The sequence below is a fragment of the Pleurodeles waltl genome, chromosome 3_1 (assembly GCF_031143425.1).
Source record: "Pleurodeles waltl isolate 20211129_DDA chromosome 3_1, aPleWal1.hap1.20221129, whole genome shotgun sequence".
Taxonomy (NCBI): domain Eukaryota; kingdom Metazoa; phylum Chordata; class Amphibia; order Caudata; family Salamandridae; genus Pleurodeles; species Pleurodeles waltl.
In genome coordinates, this window is record NC_090440.1 from 1704177520 (window position 1) to 1704203489 (window position 25970).

Here is a 25970-nt window from a genome sequence, read left to right on the forward strand (position 1 = left end):
TCTCCTGGCAGTTATGTGAGCATCACTTGACAGGGACCTTGGCTATGCCATATGTAAGGGATTCAGGAATACATGTTTTATTTGGGCGTAAGTTGTGTGCTTCCACAAAAAAAGTGCTTTGCCCCCACTGCAGCTGTGATCATTTTATGTGTCCATCTGGCTGAGTTTGAATTTTCAGGGACACACGAGACATGGTAATGCTATAAAGATTCCTTAGATAACTAGATAATTTATTGTGTTTGTCTTTCTCTAGCAGTTGCCCAGATGGGAGGAGGGCAGTCATTAACCTAAACAGATGTTTAGGTCTGCAACTGTCCCCTAAATTTTTAACCTCCACTGATATTATTCTACTGTTCTGTGGTTCCACACACATACATATTAATTCAAATTTTATTTAGTTGTAATGCTTCACATTCCCATATAACGTTTCTGTAAAGCCGGACCTATTGGCATTGCAATGCTTTTTTTTTTTTTTAACTAATGGTGCTCTCCCGAACCGGTGCTTCTTCCTTGGGCTTTACATTTCTCTGCCTACATCTGCCAAGTTGTTTACTTGCAAAAATGCTGTGGTGATACGAAATTTCCTGTCCAATGGAATATGCGGTAGGAAGGCTGCATACTCTTGTTCACTAATGTCTGTTTTCACTCTGTTTATTACTTTGCCATCTGTTTTATTTGTTTGGCTTTGTTTAATGTAAACCATCCAAATGTCTTCTGGCACTAGTGTGCTGTGAAAATAATATAAGAAAATAAATCTTATTAAAAAAAAAATGACGGAACCTCATGCAGTAACTCTTCTCTCTCTGTTGCAGGATTACATGCAGAATGTCCATGGGAAAGAGATTGACCTCTTGAGAACTACTGTGAAGGTCCCTGGGAAGAGGCCGCCGCGAGCCACCTCTGCTTGTCCACCAATTTCCAGCCCTAAAACCAATGGCCTCACCAAAGACATCAGTGGGCTGCAAATCTCCCCAAATACTGGTAAGGCAGCAAAACTTCTCTCAACTGATACTACACAAGGTCTGCCTATTCAAAACACTATGGGGGTCATTCTAACCCTGACGGTCCGAAACCGCCAGGGCTAAAATGACGGAAGCACCGTCAACAGGCTGGCGGTGCTTCCCTGCCCATTCTGACCGCGGCGGTCCCGCCGGATTTCCCCCGGCTGGGCAAATCCTCCATGGCGGCGCTGCAAGCAGCGCCGCCATGGGGATTCTGACCCCCTTACCGCCAGCCTGTTTCTGGCGGTTTACACTGCCAGGAAGAGGCTGGCGGTAACGGGCGTCTAGGTGCCCCTGGGGGCCCCTGAACTGCCCATGCCACTGGCATGGGCAGTGCAGGGGCCCCCTAACAGGGCCCCTGCCTGCTTTTCACTGTCTGTCTAGCAGACAGTGAAAAGCGCGACGGGTGCAACTGCACCCGTCGCACACCTGCAACACCGCCGGCTCCATTCGGAGCCGGCTTCAGTGTTGCAGGCCCCCTTCCCGCTGGGCCGGCGGGCGCTAACAATGTTAGCGCCCGCCGGCCCAGGGGGAAGGTCGGAATGGCACCAGCAGTCTTTTGACCGCGGTGCGGCCAAATGGCGGTTCCCGCCAGGCGGGCGGCATCCGCCGCCCGCCGGGGTCAGAATGACCCCCTATATGTGTGGAGCAGCGCACTCAGCTTTTATGAGTGGGGGGGTTGGGTTATTCTACTGCAGGCTGTCAGCTGTGCTTGATACATATGGGAAATCCAGACGCTGGGCAGGATATTTCTGCTTCAGTTGACATCGCTAGCCTTTCCCTTAAAACTATGGATGTATGCCTGACCTGGAGCCTTGTACCCTTTGACTGTAGGGCCTCACCCCCTTTTCTTTTATTGCCAAATACTAGTCTGTGTTCTAATATAATGTACCAATTGCCATGCAAAAAACAAAGCCCTGCTGTAACAGGCTCTTAAACTAAGGAACAATTTGATGGAATGTCTCGTTGAGTGAAAAATAGAGTCCCTATTCCAAAATATGTCTGCCCTTCTGGGCAGCAGGTGAGTCAAACTCAGCATTCCCTTGGCAAGACAAGGACATGCTCTGATCAAAGCCCCCTCTTGTTCACATCTGTTCACTGTTTGCCACAGTTGTTCATCGCATACTTAGTACAGTAGAAGGAAGACAATGTACACTAAGTTAACTTCTTCAAGTTAATAGAGGTTGAACCATTATCTAGTGAATGAAAGTTTGCCAGTATTGTTCCACTGAATGAAGAATAGCATTACTGCCCGTTTCCAGATGTCATGATCTGAGATCTTATCCATCCGTTCTTAGTATACTAAAGTGCTCACCCATGAAATTTCTCAAAAAATTCACAAAACCTGGATTAAAAAAGCTAATAGCGAATGGAGGTCCTACTTCTCATGAACCCAGTCCGTACTACTAAAGTCCGAATACCCATATTTATGTAGGAACCCACCTCCAGTGCTACTGATTGCCAAAGCGGCCTAGTTTTGATTCCGCCTCATGTCTTTCACTCTACACATCCTGTTCTTTATCTCACACTTGTTTGTTCTTTTTCATCTATGATTTCACCCTTTGTCTGTGTTTTCCTATATTTTTCTTCCTTCTTTTCTCGACCTCTTATGAATTTCTCTCCCTTACCCCGGATAAAAGTCTGATGATGACAAGAAATAATGTGAATTTTACCAACTTTATTAACATTTCTTGCAGGCCTATTCATAACCTGGCATTCGGATGGTAGTCACCCATGTTAAAAGGATTATCACTTTCGGTTGAGCCCTTCTGCAGCAGAACTGAGTAGTTTTCTGAGGAGGAACTCATTAGCAAAATTACTTAGCGAATTTAAAAGGACACTCAGTTTGTTAATGTCCTTTGCAGTACACATATCGGGCACTTCATAAAAACATGTAACAGCACATTGAGACTCCACCATTGACTCGCAACTCTACAGCCAGTCACAGATCTTAATGATCTTTCTTGAAAAATAATTTTACAACTTTCTTTTAGAACATGAGATGATTCTTTACTAGGTCATTGATTGTAGATGGATTATGGTAGTTTGTTAGTGTTATTTTATGCACTCGGTTCCATCCAGTGGCTTTCCCTGTATTGTAATATGCCTCTCATCACAATGCATTTGTTATAGAATGTGTTTGGTCCCTTTTTGTAACTTTAGTGCTGGTATTCTAGAGGCCAGCATTGTTTCTTTCGCAATTATTCTAGAATATTGATTTGATCTTTTACAGTAATTCCAGTCCTGTTTTTTTTTGCCTCATAAATGAATAACCCTTTCTAATCATAGCTACTGGCCCAACCTAGCCCTACTAGTAAACGGCCTAAACTACGCGGGCACAACCATGCGTAGCGGAAGGCCGCAAGCTAAACAACACTTGCCTGAACAACACATATGTCTTAACTACGCATTTGCGTGGTTAAGGCAGGCCGCATATGTGTTGTTCAGGCAGCAGTCTAGCGGTGCGGATGGGTGGGCAAGCAGGAAGGAGCAGGAATATGGATCGGTAGAGGTAGGTGGGGCTTGGGGAGTTTATATTTTTTTATTTTAGCGTGGTGTGTGGGGGGGTTTAGGACTCAGGGTTGGGGTAGATTAAAGGGCTTGGGGGTCGGGTAGTTTGGTGGATGTCAGGGCGAGGGAGTTGGGGTAGATTAAAAGGTAGGGGGGCCGGAGTGTTGGGGTAGTTTGGTAAACGTCAGGGGAAAGGGGGGTGGTGTCGCAGTAAATTAAAGGGCAGTGTGCTAGCGGAAGGTTTTTAGGGTGTGCATTGGGGGAGTTAGGGCTCAGGGTGTGGGAGCATGGATGGGCAAGCACGAAGAATGATGAGTCGAGGTTAGTGGGGCTGGGGTTGTTTTTAGGGGTGGGGTATTTTTCTTTCTAGGGGTGCTTGGGGAGATTAGGGCGCAGGGATGTTTGGGTTAAATTAAACGGTAGGTGGGCCGGAGGGGTTGGGGTAGCTTGATGGATTAGGCATCAGGGAATGGAGTCTGGGTAGTTTGGGGAGGGGTGGTTTTTAGGGGTGCATGGTTTTTTTTTTAGGTCTCAGGGCGTAGTTTTTTAAATGTAGGCCTCAGGGCAGGGTGGGGGCATTGGGGTAGTTTGAGGAGATATTGAAGGGTGTGTGGGGGAGTTTTAGGGCTCGGTGGGGGATTGGGTAGATTTTGGAATTTAGGGCTCAAGGCCGGGGGGTCGGGGTAGAATCAGAGGTGGTGGGGGTAGGGTTATTTTTGTGGATTTGGGCCTGAGAACTCAATGTTCGATGGCATCTGTCGCTGTAGATACGCATGTTCTGCAATAGCTCGCCATCTGGTGTTGGGCCGGAGTGTTACAAGTTGTTTTTCTTCGAAGAAGTCTTTCGAGTCACGGGACCGAGTGACTCCTCCTTTTGTCTCCATTGCGCATGGGCGTCGACTCCATCTTCGATTGTTTTTTTTTTTCCGCCATCGGGTTCGGACGTGTTCCTGTCGCTCCGAGTTTCGGAACGGAAAATTAGCTAATTTCGGAAGATTTTCGTCGGTATTGTTGCGTTCGGGATCGGCGTACTTAGATTCCACACCGCATCGAAGATCGAAGAGCTCCGGTGCCCTTCGGGGTAGTTTTTCGATCCTCCGTCGGGGCCTGGTCGGCCCGACCGCGTGCTGAAGAACGCCGATGGAACGGACCCCGTTCCGTTTCTGCCCCAAATGCCACAATAAATACCCCTACACAGACCAACACTTGGTCTGCAACCTGTGCCTGTCACCTGAGCACAGCGAAGACACCTGCGAGGCCTGTCGTGCGTTCCGGTCCCGAAAAACACTCCGAGACCGTCGAGCCAGAAGACTTCAAATGGCGTCCGCACCGACAGCCCAACGGGAGTTCGAGGAACAGGAAGAAGAAGGTACCTTCTCGATCCAAGACTCAGACTCCGAAGGATTCGACGATACACAAACCGTGAGTAAGACGTCGAAAACCACACAAAGAAACATTTACAAGGCCCAGGGGACGCCACTGCCACCAGGCCATGGCTCGACCCATAAATTCGGTGACCGACCGTCGGCACCGAAAAAGGCCCAAACAGTGCCGAGATCGTCCGACTCCGGTCGAGACACCGGCACGCAGCCTTCTCGGGACCGAGAAAGTGCTGGAGACAAGCCTCGACACCGAGATGCCGGTGTGGACACGGCTCGACGCCGAGACAGCGGCACCGAAACAGATCGACGCCGAGAGGTTTCGGCCCCGAAAAGGAAAAAAGTCACCTCGGAGCCGAAAAAACACGCACACAAAGTTTCGATGCCGAAACAAACTGCAAGCGACCCAGCTTCAGGCTCTTATACAGAAGAGCACTCGCTAACCTCCCAAATGCAAAAGCATAGGTTTGAGGAAGAGCTACAAGCAACTGATGTGGACCATACGCAAAAGCGTATCTTCATTCAGCAGGGGACAGGAAAAATAAGCACCCTTCCCCCCCATTAGGAGAAAGAGAAGGTTGGAGTTCCAGACGGAACAAGCACCACAACCAAAAGTGGTGAAAAGAGTTACACCACCACCCTCTCCTCCGCCCGTGATTAACGTTTCACCAGCACAAACTCCATCACACTCCCCAGCTCACACCACCATGAGCCAGGGTGACCAAGATCAGGACGCATGGGACCTATACGACGCCCCAGTGTCAGATAACAGCCCGGAGGCATACCCTACAAAGCCATCTCCACCAGAAGACAGCACCGCGTACTCTCAGGTGGTGGCTAGAGCAGCACAATTTCACAACGTAAGCCTCCACTCAGAACAGGTCGAGGATGATTTCTTGTTCAACACACTCTCCTCCACCCACAGCTCCTACCAAAGCCTGCCTATGCTCCCTGGTATGCTCCGGCACGCAAAAGACATATTTAAGGAGCCGGTCAAAAGTAGGGCAATCACACCAAGGGTGGAAAAGAAGTATAAGCCGCCTCCTACGGACCCGGTTTTCATCACTACACAGCTGCCACCAGACTCTGTTGTTGTAGGAGCAGCTAGGAAAAGGGCCAACTCTCACACATCTGGAGATGCACCACCCCCAGATAAAGAAAGCCGCAAGTTCGATGCAGCTGGTAAGAGAGTCGCAGCACAAGCTGCAAACCAGTGGCGCATCGCGAACTCCCAGGCACTACTTGCGCGCTATGACAGAGCCCACTGGGACGAGATGCAACATCTCATTGAACATCTGCCCAAGGACTTCCAAAATAGGGCAAAACAAGTGGTTGAGGAGGGACAGACCATCTCCAACAACCAGATACGTTCCTCCATGGACGCTGCAGATACAGCTGCACGGACAATTAATACATCTGTAACTATCAGAAGGCATGCATGGCTCCGAACATCTGGATTTAAACCAGAGATTCAACAAGCAGTTCTCAATATGCCTTTTAATGAAAAAGAACTGTTCGGTCCAGAAGTGGACACAGCGATTGAGAAACTCAAAAAAGATACGGACACTGCCAAAGCCATGGGCACACTCTACTCCCCGCAGAGCAGAGGGAATTACAGCACATTCCGTAAAACGCCCTTTCGAGGGGGGTTTCGGGGTCAAAGCACACAAGCCAGCACCTCACAAGCAACACCGTCCACTTACCAGGGACAGTATAGAGGAGGTTTTCGGGGACAATATAGAGGAGGGCAATTCCCTAGAAATAGAGGGAGATTTCAAAGCCCCAAAACCCCTACTACTAAACAATGACTCACATGTCACTCACCCCCTCCACACAACACCAGTGGGGGGAAGAATAGGTCATTATTACAAAGCATGGGAGGAAATCACTACAGACACTTGGGTTCTAGCAATTATCCAACATGGTTATTGCATAGAATTTCTACAATTCCCTCCAAACATACCACCAAAAGCACAAAATTTAACAACACACCATTCCAATCTCCTGGAGATAGAAGTGCAGGCACTATTGCAAAAGAATGCAATCGAATTAGTGCCAAACACACAAATAAACACAGGAGTTTACTCACTGTACTTTCTGATACCAAAGAAGGACAAAACGCTGAGACCAATCCTAGACCTCAGAGTAGTGAACACTTTCATCAAATCAGACCACTTCCACATGGTCACACTACAAGAAGTATTGCCATTGCTAAAACTGCACGACTACATGGCAACTTTAGACCTCAAGGATGCTTATTTCCATATACCAATACACCCATCGCACAGGAAATACCTAAGGTTTGTATTCAAAGGAATACATTACCAATTCAAGGTACTGCCTTTCGGATTAACAACCGCACCAAGAGTCTTTACCAAATGTCTAGCAGTAGTCGCAGCACACATAAGAAGGCAGCAAATACATGTGTTCCCATATCTAGACGACTGGCTAATCAAGGCCCATTCGTTAATAGAGTGCTCAAATCACACAAATCATATCATACAAACCCTCTTCAAACTAGGGTTCACCGTCAATTTCACAAAATCCAAAATTCAGCCACGCAAGGTACAACAATACCTGGGAGCCATAATAGACACATCAAAAGGAGTAGCCACTCCAAGTCCACAAAGAATTCAAAATTTCAACACCATCATACAACGCATGTATCCAACACAAAACATACAGGCAAAGATGGTATTACAACTCCTAGGCATGATGTCATCATGCATAGCCATTGTCCCAAACGCAAGACTGCACATGAGGCCCTTACAACAATGCCTAGCATCACAGTGGTCTCAAGGACAGGGTCACCTCCTAGATCTGGTGTTAATAGACCGCCAAACTTACCTCTCGCTTCTGTGGTGGAACAACATAAATTTAAACAAGGGGCGGCCTTTCCAAGACCCAGTGCCACAATACGTAATAACAACAGATGCTTCCATGACAGGGTGGGGAGCACACCTCGATCAACACAGCATACAAGGACAATGGAACGTACATCAAACAAAACTGCATATCAATCACCTAGAACTTCTAGCAGTTTTTCAAGCACTAAAAGCTTTCCAACCAATAATAGTTCACAAATACATTCTCGTCAAAACAGACAACATGACAACAATGTATTATCTAAACAAGCAGGGAGGGACGCACTCCACGCAGTTAAGCCTGCTAGCACAAAAAATTTGGCATTGGGCAATTCACAACCAAATTCGCCTAATTGCACAGTTTATACCAGGGATACAAAATCAACTCGCAGACAATCTCTCTCGAGATCACCAACAGGTCCACGAATGGGAAATTCACCCCCAAATTCTGAACACTTATTTCAAACTCTGGGGAACACCTCAGATAGACTTGTTTGCGACAAGGGAGAACGCAAAATGCCAAAACTTCGCATCCAGATACCCACACAAACAATCCCAAGGCAATGCCCTATGGATGAACTGGTCAGGGATATTTGCTTACGCTTTTCCTCCTCTCCCTCTCCTTCCTTACCTGGTAAACAAACTCAGTCAAAGCAAACTCAAACTCATATTGATAGCACCAACTTGGGCAAGGCAACCCTGGTACACAACGCTGCTAGACCTATCAGTGGTACCCTGCATCAAATTGCCCAACAGGCCAGATCTGTTGACACAGCACAACCAAAAGATCAGACACCCAGATCCAGCATCGCTGAATCTAGCAATCTGGCTCCTGAAATCCTAGAATTCGGGCACTTACAACTTACCCAAGAATGTATGGAAGTCATAAAACAAGCAAGAAGGCCATCCACCAGGCACTGCTATGCAAGTAAATGGAAGAGGTTTGTTTGCTACTGCCATATTAATCAAATACAACCATTACACACAACTCCAGAACATGTAGTGGGTTACTTGCTTCACTTACAAAAATCTAACCTAGCTTTCTCTTCCATTAAGATTCACCTTGCAGCAATATCTGCATACCTGCAAACTACCTATTCAACTTCCCTATATAAAATACCAGTCATTAAAGCATTCATGGAGGGCCTTAGGAGAATTATACCACCAAGAACACTACCTGTTCCTTCATGGAACCTAAATGTTGTCCTAACTAGACTTATGGGTCCACCTTTTGAACCCATGCACTCCTGCGACATACAGTTCCTAACCTGGAAGGTGGCATTTCTCATCGCCATTACTTCCCTGAGAAGAGTAAGCGAGATTCAGGCGTTTACTATACAGGAACCTTTTATACAACTACACAAAAATAAAGTCGTCCTAAGGACCAATCCTAAATTTTTGCCAAAGGTTATTTCACCGTTCCATCTAAATCAAACAGTGGAACTTCCAGTGTTCTTTCCACAGCCAGATACCGTAGCTGAAAGGGCACTACATACATTAGATGTCAAAAGAGCATTGATGTATTACATTGACAGAACAAAGAACATCAGAAAGACTAAACAACTCTTTATTGCATTTCAAAAACCTCATGCACGAAACCCAATTTCAAAACAAGGTATAGCCAGATGGATAGTTAAATGCATCCAAATCTGCTACCTTAAAGCTAAACGACAGCTGCCCATTACACCAAGGGCACACTCAACCAGAAAGAAAGGTGCTACCATGGCCTTTCTAGGAAACATCCCAATGCAAGAAATATGTAAGGCAGCCACATGGTCTACGCCTCACACATTCACCAAGCACTACTGTGTAGACGTGTTATCCGCACAACAAGCCACAGTAGGTCAAGCTGTATTAAGGACATTATTTCAGACTACTTCCACTCCTACAGGCTGATCCACCGCTTTTGGGGAAATAACTGCTTACTAGTCTATGCAGAACATGCGTATCTACAGCGACAGATGCCATCGAACTGAAAATGTCACTTACCCAGTGTACATCTGTTCGTGGCATCGGTCGCAGTAGATTCGCATGTGCCCACCCGCCTCCCCGGGAGCCTGTAGCAGTTTGGAAGTTACCTTCAATTATTTATATATGTATCATCTCAACCTTAAATAGGTGTATACTTAGTCACTCCATTGCATGGGCACTATTACTACAATTCAACTCCTACCTCACCCTCTGCGGGGAAAAACAATCGAAGATGGAGTCGACGCCCATGCGCAATGGAGACAAAAGGAGGAGTCACTCGGTCCCGTGACTCGAAAGACTTCTTCGAAGAAAAACAACTTGTAACACTCCGGCCCAACACCAGATGGCGAGCTATTGCAGAACATGCGAATCTACTGCGACCGATGCCACGAACAGATGTACACTGGGTAAGTGACATTTTCATTAGTGCTCAAGGCCAGGGTATATTTGGGGTGGTGGGGGTTAGGGTTATTTTTGTGGATTTGGGCCTCAGGGCAGGGGGGCGGGTTAGTTTTGCGGGCAGGGCGGGGTGGTGGCTGGTGTGTATTTTAGGACGCGGTGTGGTTAAATTTTAATGTTAGGAGGGCCGAGAAATCACGGTAGTTTTGTGGATTTAAGCCTTGGGGTAGTTTTAAGAGCAGGGGAGGTGGGGGTAGTTTTTTAAGTTTAGGGTTCAGGGCGGAGGGAGGGGCGGAATTGTTTAAAGAACAGGGGCTTGTTAGGGTGCAGGACCGGGGGGAATTTACCACACATACTTCTTTACTACATATGTGTTTACTACAAAATTTGTTGTAAAGGCATGTGTGGTAAAGGCGTGGTCGTTCTTCTGACCCTGTTGTTCAGGCATGCGTTGCTTTTGTATGCATTGTTGTATCATACCACCAGCCCTACTAAGCGCCATGTAGATTTGTGAAGGCATTTTTGACGTAGTTTGTTTGCCTGTTAAAAACAAGAGTTGGCGTGCCTCTTAGCCGTTAATTCTGGTAGTATAGCCTGCTACTAAGGACTTCCACCTTCTTTAGACTAGTGAAGTTAGATGCATCGTCCCCTAGAGGGCTACACTGGGATCAAGCCCCATGTTTGCTCTCTCCATCGCAAGTTATGATCCCTCTTTTTCCAACGGTTTTTATCCATCCGTTCTAATACTGCCTGCCCCTAGCATTTCATAGTAGTTCCTGCTTCTCTGTATAGCACGCTCTCGTTGTTGAGCTCTAGCTTTACTCCTGCTTTTGAAGAATCACTGTGAACAGGGACGGCATATACAAACTCTCTACATTATCCATTGTGCAGAACACTGTATGCACAATTGACATGTATAGGCAACACAGTTGGGTACCACCCAGCTCACAACAGCGCCCTCCACCAGAACACACCATTCTCTGTCCTACCATAGAACACATTAAGAGACAGACCAACTAGTGTACGCCCAGTGCAGCCTTAGTATGTATGTCCATATATTTGCCCTTATGGCATCCAGTGGCATTCTCCAGAACCAGTTGTGTTACACATGCACATACTTCTGCCAGGTAATGGACGTACAAACCTTTTCAGAAGACGCATATGCGATTTGGTCCAATCCTCTGGACTCATCAGTCAAACAACGTGAACATTTACGCATAACTCATTGAAGCTGCCACGTTCAGCTAACATAGGCGTATACACAGTCACACCACTGATAAAACATCGTCACAAACTGAATCAGACTCCGCTCAGTGATGGAAACGTCACAACCACTTTAAAAGTCACCCCCAGGTCACCTGAATCATTACCAAGCCACTCCAGTGGCAGATTGTGGCTTTCACAATGGCCAGAAACAGCTTGGCCCTGGGCCAGGTCGGTGTGTTTGTAGTCTGCTCTGTTAGCAAGCGTTCATTTCATTCTGGCTTGCTCCGCTCCTCTTATTTCCCCATTGTCCTCTCGCCCCTCATTTTAGAGCATTAAATCTAAGAAGAGGGCCTAAAGTCGCCACACCAAAAACCCACAAATGTGCGCTGTTCATTGAAGTGTCATGACAAGTTTAGAGTCCCAGCCATGCTGTTTTTCCTCCACACTTGAGCAATCAGGACGCCCAGCCAAGCCATAAAAACCCAAACTAATAGCATGAATATTCAGTGACCTAGAATACTAATTATCGTCATGAATATTAATGTGATTGGACTTGTGCCCCCCTTCACCCTCCTATCCAGCACACACTTACACTATGACTTTGTGCGCTGCCGGTCTAAGGACGGGCCGTAATTAGAGCATTTTACAGGGCGCCCGCTCTCCGAGGAGACAGGAACTGAGGTAATAAGGGAAGCTTGATTAACATGGAGCGTTTTTTTTTTGGGGGGGGGAGTAGTCTAGGATGGGGCATTGTCGTGCATCCTAACTGTGGGGTGGGGGTGTACGGTGTAGGCCCCGGCGGCGATGTCTCTGCTCCCTCAGATTAATGAGGGACTGAGACTGCATTAGTAGCGGTGGCTCCGACTTGATCTAATGGGCTCCGTCATTTTTCCTTTGAGTGACAGACGCACACAAAAGTAATTGGCTGTGTAGAATAGGAGCTCATTGGCAGTACTTAAGGATACATTATCCCCGTAGTGAGGCCCACTGAGGCTGTTTATCAAAACCGCGCGCGCCGCAGACAGCCCGTCACCGAACCCCTCTCACACGGGTAATAGCTGTAGAGTGATAAAAAATAAAACACAGTAACATCAAAACACATTAATTTCTCGGTCCTTGCAGAAAAAGAGTTAATTCTGTAGGTGGGAGTAATGGGGTCTGCTGGGCACACCAAAGGCTCTGGGTCCAGGCTGTGGCAAGGCTTTAAGCAGGACACAAAAAGTTCGGGTGGTGTTGTCTTTAAAAGGGGTGAGACCAATGTAATAATAGGTGTGACTTAACACATAAACTATATTTAGGTGATTTTGATAGGGTGACACCAAACCGATATTTTGGTTCCTCTCTGAGGTTTCTGTTATTTTGTCCAGAAATATTACACAGCACACGACATGCACCCAAAACCGGCCAGGTCTATTCGCTTTGTCAGTGGTTGTTAGCTGTTTAAAATAAGTGAGTAACAACAACGGGTTTGTTGCAAATAACTAATATGGAAAATGTTTCTTTTCTGAAATTGTGAGACTGTGAATTAAACGTTACTGAGGCATGTTTAAGGGGTAGTGTTAATCAGAGGGTCCGATTCACAAAGGTAAATTTACACTTTTGTGTAAGGTAACTCTTTTTCGCTATTCATAATCAAGTGATTGAATAGTAAGTTTACGACTTGCGGAAACTCCGTAATCAGTGCGGCGAGCCACTTCTCACATAAAAAGATAGGCCTGTCCTATCTTTTTATGTGCGGAGTTCTCTTCCCTGAGTTAGGAGTCTCCGCAGTGGTAAACTTACTATTCAATAATTTGTTTGTGAATTGCGGAAAAGAGTTAACTTACACAAAAGGGTAGGTTTACCTTTATGAACTGGCCCGGAGTCTCTTAATCACTATATTTCTGCCCTATTTCTCTCAACATCTCATCCATCTGCATATCTTACACCTGATCTCTTTCCTCTTCAGCATCCTCTTTTCATTCTCTTATGAAAGTACTTCCTCGCGTTTTCCTCGTCACCCCCCCAAACACACAATGCACCCACTCACCTAAACATACTGCATCCCCTTTTACTTTTGTCTCGTCAATATTTAATCAACTGTGTACTTCTATTAGAGACTTTGCACATAATCACAATTGTATCAGGAATACGTGGCCATTTTTGTGCACGCTCTGGAGAGGGACCAAGGATTACGTGACCATTTATACTGAACACTATTTTGATCCTCTGACGGGCACTGTGAGGAACTCACGCTGCCTTTAGCCTCAACTCCAGAGCGCTTCCGTGGGCAGGTATAAATACATGGAGTTTTTCAGTCCAAAGTATCCACTGTGTAAGAGTAAACTGCTACACGAAAAAAATTACAAAAACTCAACCGCCTGAAAATAGCTATCACTCTTGGGAATGAAGATTAAATACAAACATGTGAAATATTACTTAAGCCGCAACTAAATCGCTGACATGAGTTTCCTTGATGTTTCTTTCCCATTCATTGTTCGGAAATCACTCAGTGTTCTGCTAGCAAAGTTAAAGGCATAAATACAGGGCCAGATAGGAACCCGTTCCAGTGTCTGTTTTGTCACTACTCATGGGTCTGATACCCAGAAGGACCAGGCCCACTAAAGCCGTGAGCATGGGTGGGATTTGTTTTTTTGGGTTCAGATGATGGAGTAACCATACCATTGGCAGAGCGAGAAGTATCACCCCGACGCCGTAGGCAGCTTCGGTGTGCACATGATGATCCATCCAGAAGGAGCAAACCCTTTCTCCTGAGCAAGCCAGGCGTGCATCTTCGTGCAGCCATCTTGGGTTGGTGTAATGGCTACCCATCATTTTAGCACCAGTTTGGGAGAGTTGCTAAATTGTGAAAACTGTTTTGGTTGAAACAGTAAGTTAGATACGTTGAGTAATTTATTTCACTATCACCACCTCAGGAATTCAACAATACAATTTGAAATTTAGAACACCTCAACTAAGTTTCACCTTTCCCTTTATGATTATCAGACTTGCTTCTATTTTTGCACTTTTGCTTGATTTTCTTGCACTCAGAACTGACCTTAAGGATGGCAAGGAGGTGCACAGTAGATCACCGAGAATATTCCAGTTTAATTAGGTCAGCGGTCATAGTTTGGTTCTTGGTAGAGGCAAGTCTTGCCTTACTTAGATGAACTATTTTTTTGTGCCTAGCGAGTTTTCATAGCGTTACTGCTAGGATTTCTAAAAATATATCCTTAATATTGTTTCTCAAGTCTCCTCTTGCTATGTCAGTCCTATGCTTAGTGTCCGTACTGAGATGTGCGTGTTCTGATAGCTCACTTTGTGCAGCCTCCCTGCTCGAGGCGCTTTGTTACTCCAGTGTAGTGCCGACAAGCCACATGCTGCGGGTTAGTGCTGCTGGGCCGAGTCTGAGCATCCCAGCACCCCTCCGCCTTCTCTCCATCACAGAGGTTTTCGTTCGAGTGCCATTTAAAGATCCCATTTAATCTTTGACCAAAGTCCTGCATTAAGTGTCTCTTTTCCCCCTAAACAATCCTGCCCCTTTTCGGTGCTGCTAATTATGTGGTGGTGGGTGGGCGGTGTGCGGCTGCTGATCCTAATCGCTGTTTCTTCCGCAGTAGCAGAAAGGGCTGGCGTGCTGAATGTTCCTTTTAGCACTGCACATGGCAAGGAATAGGAGCTTGACCTTTCCTCCCCGTCTGGCTCTTTATACACTTGCTCTTGGAGGAGGGGCGTGTATCTTCTTTTCTAGTTCTTTGACACAAAGGCTGGGACATGTGTCTGCTCAATCAGGCCGGGGGCTGATGCACACTAAAAAGGACGCATTGGAAGGCCTGAGCAGCAGTGAGTCCAGCACGGGTGCTTTTTGAGACCCAGGCGGGAAAATTGCTTGAAGAGTGCGTGGGGCCTCAGCTGAGCCGCCCCTCCTGGTGCATCCCACACAGATCAGGGGGACCTATCGCTGAGACCACACCGATTAACAGGGCAATTTAACTGCCCCCTGCTAGTAAATTTGAGCAACCAGTTGATGCGGCCACTATAGATCTTAGGGCGAGGGCATCCTGTAGTCATAGAGACATTATCCTATGATAATTGGAGACCCCCTTCACCTTCAGTATTAATTCCCAGTGTCCTATTCGAAAACATATTTTTGGGTTTTTGTGGCAGATTGGCCTAAGGCTCCATAGCTGGGAAGCACTTCAGGATCTTTCCCATTGCTCAAGGTGTTCAGTGCCTATTACTCCTAATACTGATCTGGAATAGGGCAAGACATAGAAATGCAAAGAATACACTTACATTTCCAAATCTTCTGGGTTTGAGGGGCTGGGAGTCATACATTTGAATAATATTAGATGGCAGCACTACTTCATAGGGTAGCAAAATGGCAAGCTTACATAACATTCTGCAGGAACAGAATGAGCATAGCATCACAAGGGTCAATGTGTGATCCTGAATCTCCTGTTGTTCCAAACACGTGTGGGGGATATAACCTCCTCACGCTTTATTAGCTGTACTGCAAAACCTTGGGAAGGTACATGTGTTAGTCCCCCGGTATGTCACCCAGAGCATTAATGGGTGAAGTAGGAAACACACTATCCAGAAGGAATCAATATGACTGGATCACAGTGGAATACCTGTACGAAATGGAGAAACAGAAAATATTTGGAGACATGATGGAACCACGATTGCCAGCAAGTTTATTTCTAGCATATGGCAGCTTTTTTCAGTGCAGTGCATAAAAATGGGGCCCCACTGTACTGGTAGAACCCGAGAACAACTATATACTGTACACCGTATACTGACTATAGTAAATGGATGGAAGGCAGTCCTGCGAGTGAACTGCATCGCAACTTGGAAGGGAATTTTGCAAGATATAAATGAACATGAGCCCTGGGTTGAGTACTCTTCATTATGGCCTGGGAGGCTGCTTTGGGGTTTCCAGTCCATGGTTCCAGATATGTTGGTTTTAAATTGCACCATTTTAACTTCTTGTACAAGTTATATCCAGGGCCACTGGACTTAAGCGATTGTGCGGCCGTGGTGATTTTCACATAATTATAGATCTTCCGCATTTGCTACATAATCCATCATGTGCCCCATACTCGTCAGATATCAACTAAAAATTTGTTTCTAGCTCAAACGGTTCAAAAGTTACAAAAAATGCAGTGACACATGCTGCAGTGAACTGGAAGCCCCTTTGTAAATGTTAACTTGTCACCTTTGTCTTGCTTATTGCTATATTTGGGTGTTAAACATGTACTAATGAGCTGCAACCAATGCCCAGACAGTGTTAACCAGTCGGAAGAACAATGAAATAATAATGACGTATACTATTGAAAAAAAGTGCCCCACTATGCTACAGAATTTGCCTTTTCTTGCCACATAATTTACTGAGCCATACCACACATGGCCCTCTTCTGCCACATAATTCCAGTGGCCCTAGGTAATTAGAGATTAGGGCTGATCTGTCAGACCACCATATTCAGAGACTCAGATGTGGCACACAAAATGGTTAATTTTATCATTTGGCATGATCCTGTCTTGCAATGACAGATTACTGGGGAGCATTCATCATAAGAGTCGAGCAGATGGGTAGGTCGGACCTCTTGAACCCACATGGTTGCCTTTTTGGGGCTGTTTACTCGCCTGAGGAAGAAGAAAGTGATGAATAAATTCCACAACCTGACCCTAGTGCGAGCCAAAAGAGAAATAGCTACGGCCTGGAAGTCCCCCAGGGTTCCAAGTGTAGAGAAATGAGCAGGTTAGTAACATACTAGGTTGATATAGAGATGGAAACAATGCAGCTGGAAAACTGCAAGGGAATGGGCAAATGAGAATACACGCAGGAGTGGCAGGAGCTCCTGTATCATTCCAGGATTTAGCTGATTCTAATGTTACAGAGGAGAACTAAATAGTGTGGCAATGAATACAGTAGCAGCTAACTGAGGGTGGAAGGCCAATGACCTGGATATAATGGTTGGAGGGATGGGAAAGAAACCAAGATGTGGCTTCAGCTGGTTAAGAACTGAGTATTCTGGTACTCTGTGATCTGTAGTTATCGAAATGCTGGTGTTTGCCCCTACCTTGTAATGGCCCTACAGTGTATGGGCTTCACCGTAGTTAACTAGAAATAACTATTAGAATACAAAAACGCCAGCACATTTAACTGTATCTCATTTTTTGTTTGTGTTTATTGTATCAAGTGGTACCTGATAAATTAGCTTGACAAATAATGTATTAAGAAGGTACAAAAGTTTGTAATCTAATACCAGGCAGATTCATAACAATAGCATTGAGAAGGCGGAGGGGAGCTGGGATGCTCAGACTCGGCCCAGCAGCACTAACCCGCAGCATGTGGCTTGTCGGCACTACACTGGAGTAACAGAGCGCCTCGAGCAGGGAGGCTGCACAAAGTGAGCTATCAGAACACGCACATCTCAGTACGGACACTAAGCATAGGACTGACATAGCAAGAGGAGACTTGAGAAACAATATTAAGGATATATTTTCAGAAATCCTAGCAGTAACACTATGAAAACTCGCTAGGCACAAAAAATAGTTCATCTAAGTAATATGGATGTTTTTAAAATTCCAGCTCACAACTATCAAGAGGAATAAAAATGCTGGTTTCTTCCCTTCATTAGCGTGGATTCAACAGGCAAAAGAGATCACTTTGCATGCACCCAAAAAACATAATGTGGAACTACAATGTTCCTGGTATCCAAATTCCACAGTATACAACCAATAATAAAAGTGGCTTTGTTAATATATGTTTGCATTGTCACCCTATGAAAGAATTCTGTATTGATTTAGATATTTACTAAATCTACGTGCATACGTACAACCTTTGGTCCTGTTTAGTGTTTGGTGGACAGGTTACTTACTCCAATACAAATGTGACAGCTATCTAATCTCCTTAATATAATTATAATATATTCTGTGGCAGAGTTTCTTAAAGGTTACTACTGAGGATCGCCAATGAATCCCTACTCGAAGCAGAGGTCCCCGACCTAAGCAATTTCTAGATTTGAACCTTAAAAACAATATAAAAAAAGTATACATCAGACAAATGCTTAAGTATGAAATATTTAATTTAATTCACAAATATACAGTAATAGGAATTTTAATATAAGAGTTGGAACTTTTCAAAATGCGCTTTTATTTCTAAAAGACGAAGTGATATGCTCGAGTTGTGTTTCCCAAACTATGGGTCGTGATTAGGCTTTTGGTAGGCTTCAAAAGTCTAAGTAATAAAAAAAGCCTTTACATTTTTTATTTATCTTGTCACATCGGCTGCAGCCTAAGGTCAAATGTCAGGCTATGTCTTCTTATAAATTGCTGCTTATTTTTTTTTAACTTGGAGATTGATGTTTACAAATTCTTCTTAATCTGCAGTGGACAAAAGAAAATGAGTGAATTATGTGACAATCTTGCTAGGGACCGGGAGTGTGAAAGGAAAGGCTGTAGGATGTCATTTTTTTGTAATGCACAACAAAATGTAAATTCCTTTAAATTAACTACATATTCAGCAGTTGGGAAAAGCAAACATTTAGCACATTTATTGTAATTTTGAAGTGTGATGGAAACAAAGATTTGAATAGGATCAAAGCAAATCCAAACACTTTATTGGTGGTACACAAATGATAAATATTCACTGAAACCTGATTTCCACACATCATCAGTTGTGTGCCGTATAGTCTTATCAGTGAAACTGTATATCCGTGCAAACATAATGTCCATTTCAATGGAAAATATGCTGCCTGTTAATGACAGAATTCTTTATTTACTTAAAAAAAATCGGCCTTCTCATGTTCATCACAGGTAGGTGGGTTGTGAAAGTTTGTCCTTCTAAAAATTGGGTTGTGGTTCTGAAAGGTTTGCGGAGCACTGTGCTAATGTTTAGCATGTCACTTTGTCCTTTTTGCCCCTAAAGCATGTTTTTTGGTCTGTGTATACTAGTACTTCATTGGAGGCCACCAATGATCCATACTCATTTCTGTTTGCTATGCTTCCCATTGAATCAAGCTAAAAATGTCAACCTAATTTTTAATTTCATAATCCTTAAAATTGTAAAACATTTTGGGACGTTATAGTTAGTAAATAGAATTTTTTAAAAACTTAGAAATTCACTTAAAAAAAACAAAGGTTACAGGGACGTTATAGTTAAGTTCTGAATTTACTTGAACAAAACCAGACAAATTCAACAGTTATACTTGAAGTTATTTCAAGTAGCTATAACTTGTGGCCTAAGGTAACTCGCGCTCCCCAAAAAGTTTACTGCAAATATTATAGTGATATCATTGAGGTTATCAAAAATGTTATGAGCGTTGCAGTATGTGAGGTAAATACCAATGCATGGCAACAGCGCTATTTATAGTTACCTTAGGCTGTGAGTTACAGTTACTTGAAATAACACTATATCTGGTGAATTTCTAAGGTTCTGTACGAGTAGTTTCAGAACCTAACTATAACGTCCCTGTAACCTTTGTTTTTTTCAGTGAATTTCTATTGTATTGTTAAAAATCCCTGCGGCCAACCGCCCTAACCACAACCCCATGCTGCGCACAGTCTTTGGCCATGTGCGGCTGGACTTGTCCGCAGAGCCTGTCTCTCTGGGTGTGAGAGGGTGTCTTTGGTTGTTAGTGCCTGTGAGAGTGGGTGTGAGAGGGTCTATGTGGGTGTGAGAGTAGGTGTTAGAAGGAGCACTTTTTACTGGTTAGTAATTGCTACCTCATTGGGTGAATGGCCAGTGTGTGGGAGGGGGGCTGAGCGGCCACCCTCCCCCACCTGATTTCGAGCCTGGGAGCGCCTTCTCCCGGGGCCCACTAAAGTTAAATGGGGGAGGTGCACGGTCCCCCTTCCCCAGCCGATTTTGGACTCGGGGATCCTTTCCCTTGGGTCCTGGCCTTATAACATTATTTTTGGAGGTGGGGGGGCACACAGCACCCCTCCCTGGGTCGATGTTGGCCCTGGGGACCCCATCTCCTGGGGTCCAGCCTTTAACATTTTATTTTCTTTTTTTGGGGAGTGGGGTGCTGCGTGGCCCTCTTTCCCAGGCCAATCTCGGCCCGGGGACCTGATCCCTCGGGCCTGGCTTTAAAATGTTATTATTTTTTCGCAGAGGTGGAGCGCAGCCCCCTTCCCTAGCCGATTTTGGCACTGGGAACCCTATTGCCTGGGCCAGACCTTAACATTAGTTTTTTTGGGGATGGGGGCTGCGTGGCCACCCTCCCCTGACCCATCTCGGCCCAGGGGGACCCTATCCCCTGGGGCCCAGCCATGTCACCTGGTTGCCCTCTCAGGGCACCTGGTGTGCAATGGGACTGCGGGGGGAGCCTGAAAGCCCCTGTGGCCCCAGTAGGCCTCCTGCGGGTGTCAGCGTGGCTGTCACAGACAGTGAGCTGCTAAAGATGTAGCTCTCTGTCTGGGAGAGCAGATGTTTCCTCTGTTTCCCTACTTGTATCTCTGCAGGTAGGGAAACCTCCACTTCCAACAAGTGAGAGCTGTTTAACAGCTCTCACTTGCTGGATTCGGAGTGTTTGATCTGACTTGGTGGAAGCTGTCAAAGCTCCCGCCAAGTTACAGCAAACAGCTATGTCTCGGGATGGGCACTTTAGGACATATCAGGAGTCAGCCCTCAGGAGTGGTGGTCCCCAGGGCCATTATTGGCTCAGCGACCGTTAAACAGCCCCGGGGACATGGTGGTCCCCGGGGCTTGGGATCTGTGACGGACCACATTCATTATTTAAATTCAGACCCAGGGAGGTAGTGGTCCCCAGGGCTGCAGCGAGGGCCAGGCCGCCCCCCCCTTAATTTAAATGAATAGCCCTGGGGAGGCAACAGGCTGCGGGGGAGTGGGGAGTCCACCCCCACATTCATTTATTCTTTACCATGGGGTGCTGGCAGTCCAAGGGCTGCAGGTAGGCCACTTGTGGTGACGGTCCCCGGGGCTGCGGGTGGGGGTAGGGGCTGTGTGTTCCTCCACACACATTCATTAATTTGGTTAGCCCCCAGGGTGGTGGCAGTCCCTGAGGTTGCGAGGGGGGCGCACGGCCTCCCCTGCATCATTGTTTGTATTTGCATTACTCTCCAGAGAGGTGGTGGTCCCTGGTGCTGCAAGGTGGCGCACGCGTCCCTGCATCCATTAATTTGGGTAGCCCCGTGGAGGTGGCAGTCTCTGCGGCTTTGGGGATGCACAGGCCTGCCCACATTCATTATATTCATAAGCCCCGGGAAGGTGGTGGTCCCCCGGGCATAAAAATGGCCTAGGAGGGGGAACCCGTGCGCCCCTTCCTTATTTTTCTATGTCCCCGGGACCTGGCCCACGTGGGAGCCAGTGCTTGTTTTTTAATTTTTTTTATTTTACCATGGATTCACGATCCCTTCGCGAATTTGCAGTATTTTAATTTTTTTATTTTTCATTTTTTACTTTTGACAAAAGTGATTTTTTGCTTTTTTTGCCACAGGGGAGGTCCTCTGGGACCCCGGCACTGGGGGTAAGGGGTCAGTGTGTCCCTAGCCTGCCCCCTTTTTTTTTTTTTTTCAGGGACTCGCTTGAAGCAGAGTCTCAAGATGACTGCCAGCACTTCCTTGTTGAAGTGTTGGCACCCAGTCAGATCTCAGCACAAGATCGGGAGGGTTTGCAGAGCCTTCACATCTTTATATATACATACTTGGTCTTTCTTTAATATTTTTTTTTAAAAACTACCGAACGGATTTACACCAAATAATAAAAAGGGCTGTTTCTAGACCAAGAGCTAGCTTTCTGCCAAATGTTGGTGTAAATGAGTCCAGTGTGATTCAGCCGCTACCTGTTCAAATTCCTTATCGAAATTACCATGGAGAACACTCGTTTTGGGACTCTCCCCTTCCCTTTTTTTCCTCGGCCCCCACTTGACGGACCACCCTGAAACTTTTCAGACAGCAGCAGATGTGAGTGTCCTATTTTTTGGGAAAAGGTTGTGAAGATTAATCAACTGGCACTAAAGATAAAGGCAAGTAAAAAAAAAAAAAAAAACACTTTCTATAGAAACTAGGTCCTAAATATAACTACCTAGTGGCAGGCACCACTAGTTTTTAAAATTATATATATATATATATATATATATATATATATATATATATATATGTATGTTGGGACGGAAAATCTTCTGCATGTCTTTGGGAGCGTGGTTCGCCTGCCTTATGCTGATCTCCAGGCAAGTCTCTTAAAAGTTACTGTATTATTTCAAGATCCCTACCCAAGTGAACATGACAGTCATGCATGTCCACTGAGGGTCTCTCCGCTTACATGGATTGCAACCCTAAAGCTTAGCTCTGAGGTTGAGGGGGGCATACAGAGTGTACCCCTATTTCACAGAGTGGCTACTGCCCTCTCTACCCAGGCTGTGATAGACTGACAGTAATGACAGCAATAAAGCATAGTCAGGGATACCTGTATCCCTGTACCGTTGGTGGGGTAGGTTACTAGCCACCCTCCTCATCAAGTCTGTGCAGTCTTCTTTGCCTGTAGTCCTCTTGCCTTTGTCTACCTGAGATGGGTGTTTGAGAGCCAGTAGGTTCCCTAGAGGAGAACGGTAAGGTGAGCCATTGTGTTAAATATGAGCTGAGAGTTTTCTGCTTGACATTCCATCTCCCCGTGCTTCTCCCTATTCCTTGTAGAAGCCTGGTGGGCTGGGGTAGGCACTTGCTCTTATCTGTGTTTAGCTTCACTAAACCTGTTTGGAGGGACCTCCCCCCCTTCCATTTCTATTTGGTGATGGTCAAGGCCTCCTGGTCTGGAGTCAATTAAAATTCCTCACTGGGGAATAGCTCAGACTGGTAACAAAAGCCTGTCATGAAGGCCCATAAGACATCCTTTGCATGCCTTGGACACGCAGGGAGCATGACGCACGTGTGCTTCACGATTGGTGGGGCACCCAGGATTCAAAAGTAGCAGACCCTTTGATTTAATAAGCCTGTCGATTAGCAGTGATAAAAGACTGGCCTTAGCAGTCCGTGGTTGTTCAAGACTCATCTTCTGTTCTGACATGCATCTTTAGAAGCCTGCTCCCGCCTGTGGCGTAAAGGCAAGAGAAGCTTGCACCGAGTCTGCAAACCACTCAATAGAGGTTGAACTTAAGAGAGTTTTCTCTGTGACAGATGGATTCTGCTGCAAAGGAATTTGCCAGTTTGACAAGGAACAAGGGCATCGGTCAGCAGCCTGGATGCAAAGAACCAGCTGTCATGTGAGGCTTGTGGAGCATCCACTTGAAACATAAGGAAATTGTAGACAGCTGCTCAAGATAAGGAAGCTTGCAGCACGTCAAAAGAGACAGAGGGAGATGGAAACGCTTGATCCCAGTCGTTGAAGGTGTGATCACCTTGGTCAGACACCTCCACTGTATTGTGGGAGCCTGTGTGATACTTACAATTACAAACTGTAGGTACAGGATCCCACCATTCTCTTTGAGATATCTGGGGGTATCAGGATGTACTAGCACTCTGGCCAGCCACTACCCTCCCAAAACTAGCCATTGTCTACTGGACTAGTGGGCCTCCAGGAAACTTTGCCAAGACATCAAGTACCTGTGATCAGATCCCTGACACCACTAGTCAGTGTCCTCGCTAAGGACGGGAGGGCACTTAAGTTCTTTGCATGGCAGGTTCTGGTTGCTGATCCAGTACCTTTGACTTCACATCATATGCTAGAAATACATAATTTCAATAGAAAAATTAGTGTCATGGCTCTAGAGAAAGAGAGGGTACCCTGTGCAACATGGCCTGCAATATACAATGCTAATTGTGTGTCTACATGTTTACTGTGTTTTTATAGTGCTTAGCGTTTAGGCGCTTTAATACTGTTCCGGGTCACAACTTTGGCCCAGAGGGTTGTAGAAATGCCTGTTTTCACTGGCTATCCTAGTTTTATGTGTAGTGTATTTCTTTTATGTGTATTAAAGTATTTTTCTTTTTTAAAAGTAAAGCACTGACTGGACATTGACCTTATTAGCTGGTAGTATTGTGTGCACTGTTTTCTGTATGTCCAAACCCACCTCGCCTCCTTGAGTAAGCCTTGGACTGCTCTGTCTCGCTATCCTGAGAGAATCAAGTGCTGGTTAGGAGTACTTGGCTATCCAGTTTTGGGTCCATTAGTCCTGAGGTCCCCGGACACCAGCGGGGAACACTCCAGTTAATGCGAGGCATCCAGGTCTAACTATATATATATATATATGTGTGTGTGTATGTATATGTATATTCTGATCAGTCTCTTAACTTCTAAACCTCATCTGGGCCACTGCACCCCCACAAACATCCTAACACCCACGTTTCAAAAATCATTATACACAGTAGTTCTACACCTTGAAGGTCCTTAGATAACCATCTCCCTGACACAACAATACGCATTTTTCTGTTCATTTCTTGTACAAATGCACAGACTTTCACATATGCTTCTGTTCTCAGAGAATGAGGAATCATGTTGAAGGGCTCTGTTTTTTCATTGGGCTTTTTCAGGAATCAATCAAATGGTTGAACAATGTGGAGTGGGGTTTAAACGTTCTGTCATGGAATTAGCAATGTTTACTATTTTCAGATGCGTCAGCTTCAGTCTTATCAGGTGTGTGAAAGTTTATTCTTAGGTTCTCGTTTTAAATCCAGTCAGCCCTGCACTATTTAGTATTTAAATTTGTAATAGAGAAACTGAAAACATTTGCAGACATGATGGAGGTGACTCCCTAAAAACTGCATGCCGTCGCTAGTGATGCTTATCTTCAGTTTAACCTTATTTAGTAGGGAAGGTGCTCGCATGCTGTAGCCATGATGGGTAATGGTAGACCTGTTTTGAGGTATTTAGGTGTTTGTGAGTGTACTAAGGGTAGTAGGTTTTACATGATCATACATGCCAACATTTTAGAAGAGGAAAGTGGGAGATTAAAAAAAAAAAATCTGTAAAATGTATTAACCCCATTGACCTCTATTGAAGGAAAGGCAATTTCAGGTGGAAGGCAGACATTTTTGGCTTAATATATCGGGTGTCTCCCGCCTGAATTTGATCTATTGGCGTGTATGTATGATGGACTCACTGTGTGGCAAGATGGGAGTTTGTATTGTGTAGAATTAAAACCTGGAACAGCTGCTGTGAAGGAGGTTCCTCCATTAACATACAAATGCTGCCTGGCTTGCTGTATTCTATACAGGTGCACATTAAGAGCCTGGCCTGGCTCTTCTGCTTAACCTTATGATCAGGTATGTATCATGACTTTTTTTTGAAGAGAAGGCTCCCATTTTGCTGGAGAGAAACAGCTGAGGTTCCTGTGTAATGACCCAAAGCCAATCGTTTTTTTTTTCCTGAGTCAGTGGAAGATCTGCTACTACATGAAAGCAACACCAGGCATTTTTTTTTACCAGAAAACCACAATCATGGGTGAGCCAAATTGCCTCAAAACCATCCAGTATATGGCCCTATTGCCAGCCGCAGGCAAAGTTGGAGCTTGCAAACAAAAAAGTTAGATGTTAGAGATTGGCCAAATAAGTCTACAGCCAAAGGTGTGCAAGTGGGTCATAAAATATTGAATTTTGCTTCCTGGACTACTTTGACATTTTTGGGTTTGCTTGTCAAACTCCTTCCAAGTGGTGTATCTTTTTTGATTGGGAAGTTCATACCTTTTACCGCCTGCCTC

The 25970-nt window shown here is 45.3% G+C and overlaps 1 protein-coding gene across 4 annotated transcripts in view; it reads left to right on the plus strand.

Moving 5' to 3' along the window:
- Positions 1-25970, plus strand: part of AGAP1 (ArfGAP with GTPase domain, ankyrin repeat and PH domain 1) — a 942320-nt gene that overhangs the window by 661084 nt on the left and 255266 nt on the right. For all 4 annotated transcript variants that reach the window (XM_069225552.1, XM_069225553.1, XM_069225550.1 and 1 more), the window contains one exon: positions 813-981. In XM_069225552.1, coding sequence (XP_069081653.1) covers positions 813-981 — 169 coding nt within the window. The remainder of the gene's footprint in view (positions 1-812; positions 982-25970) is intronic.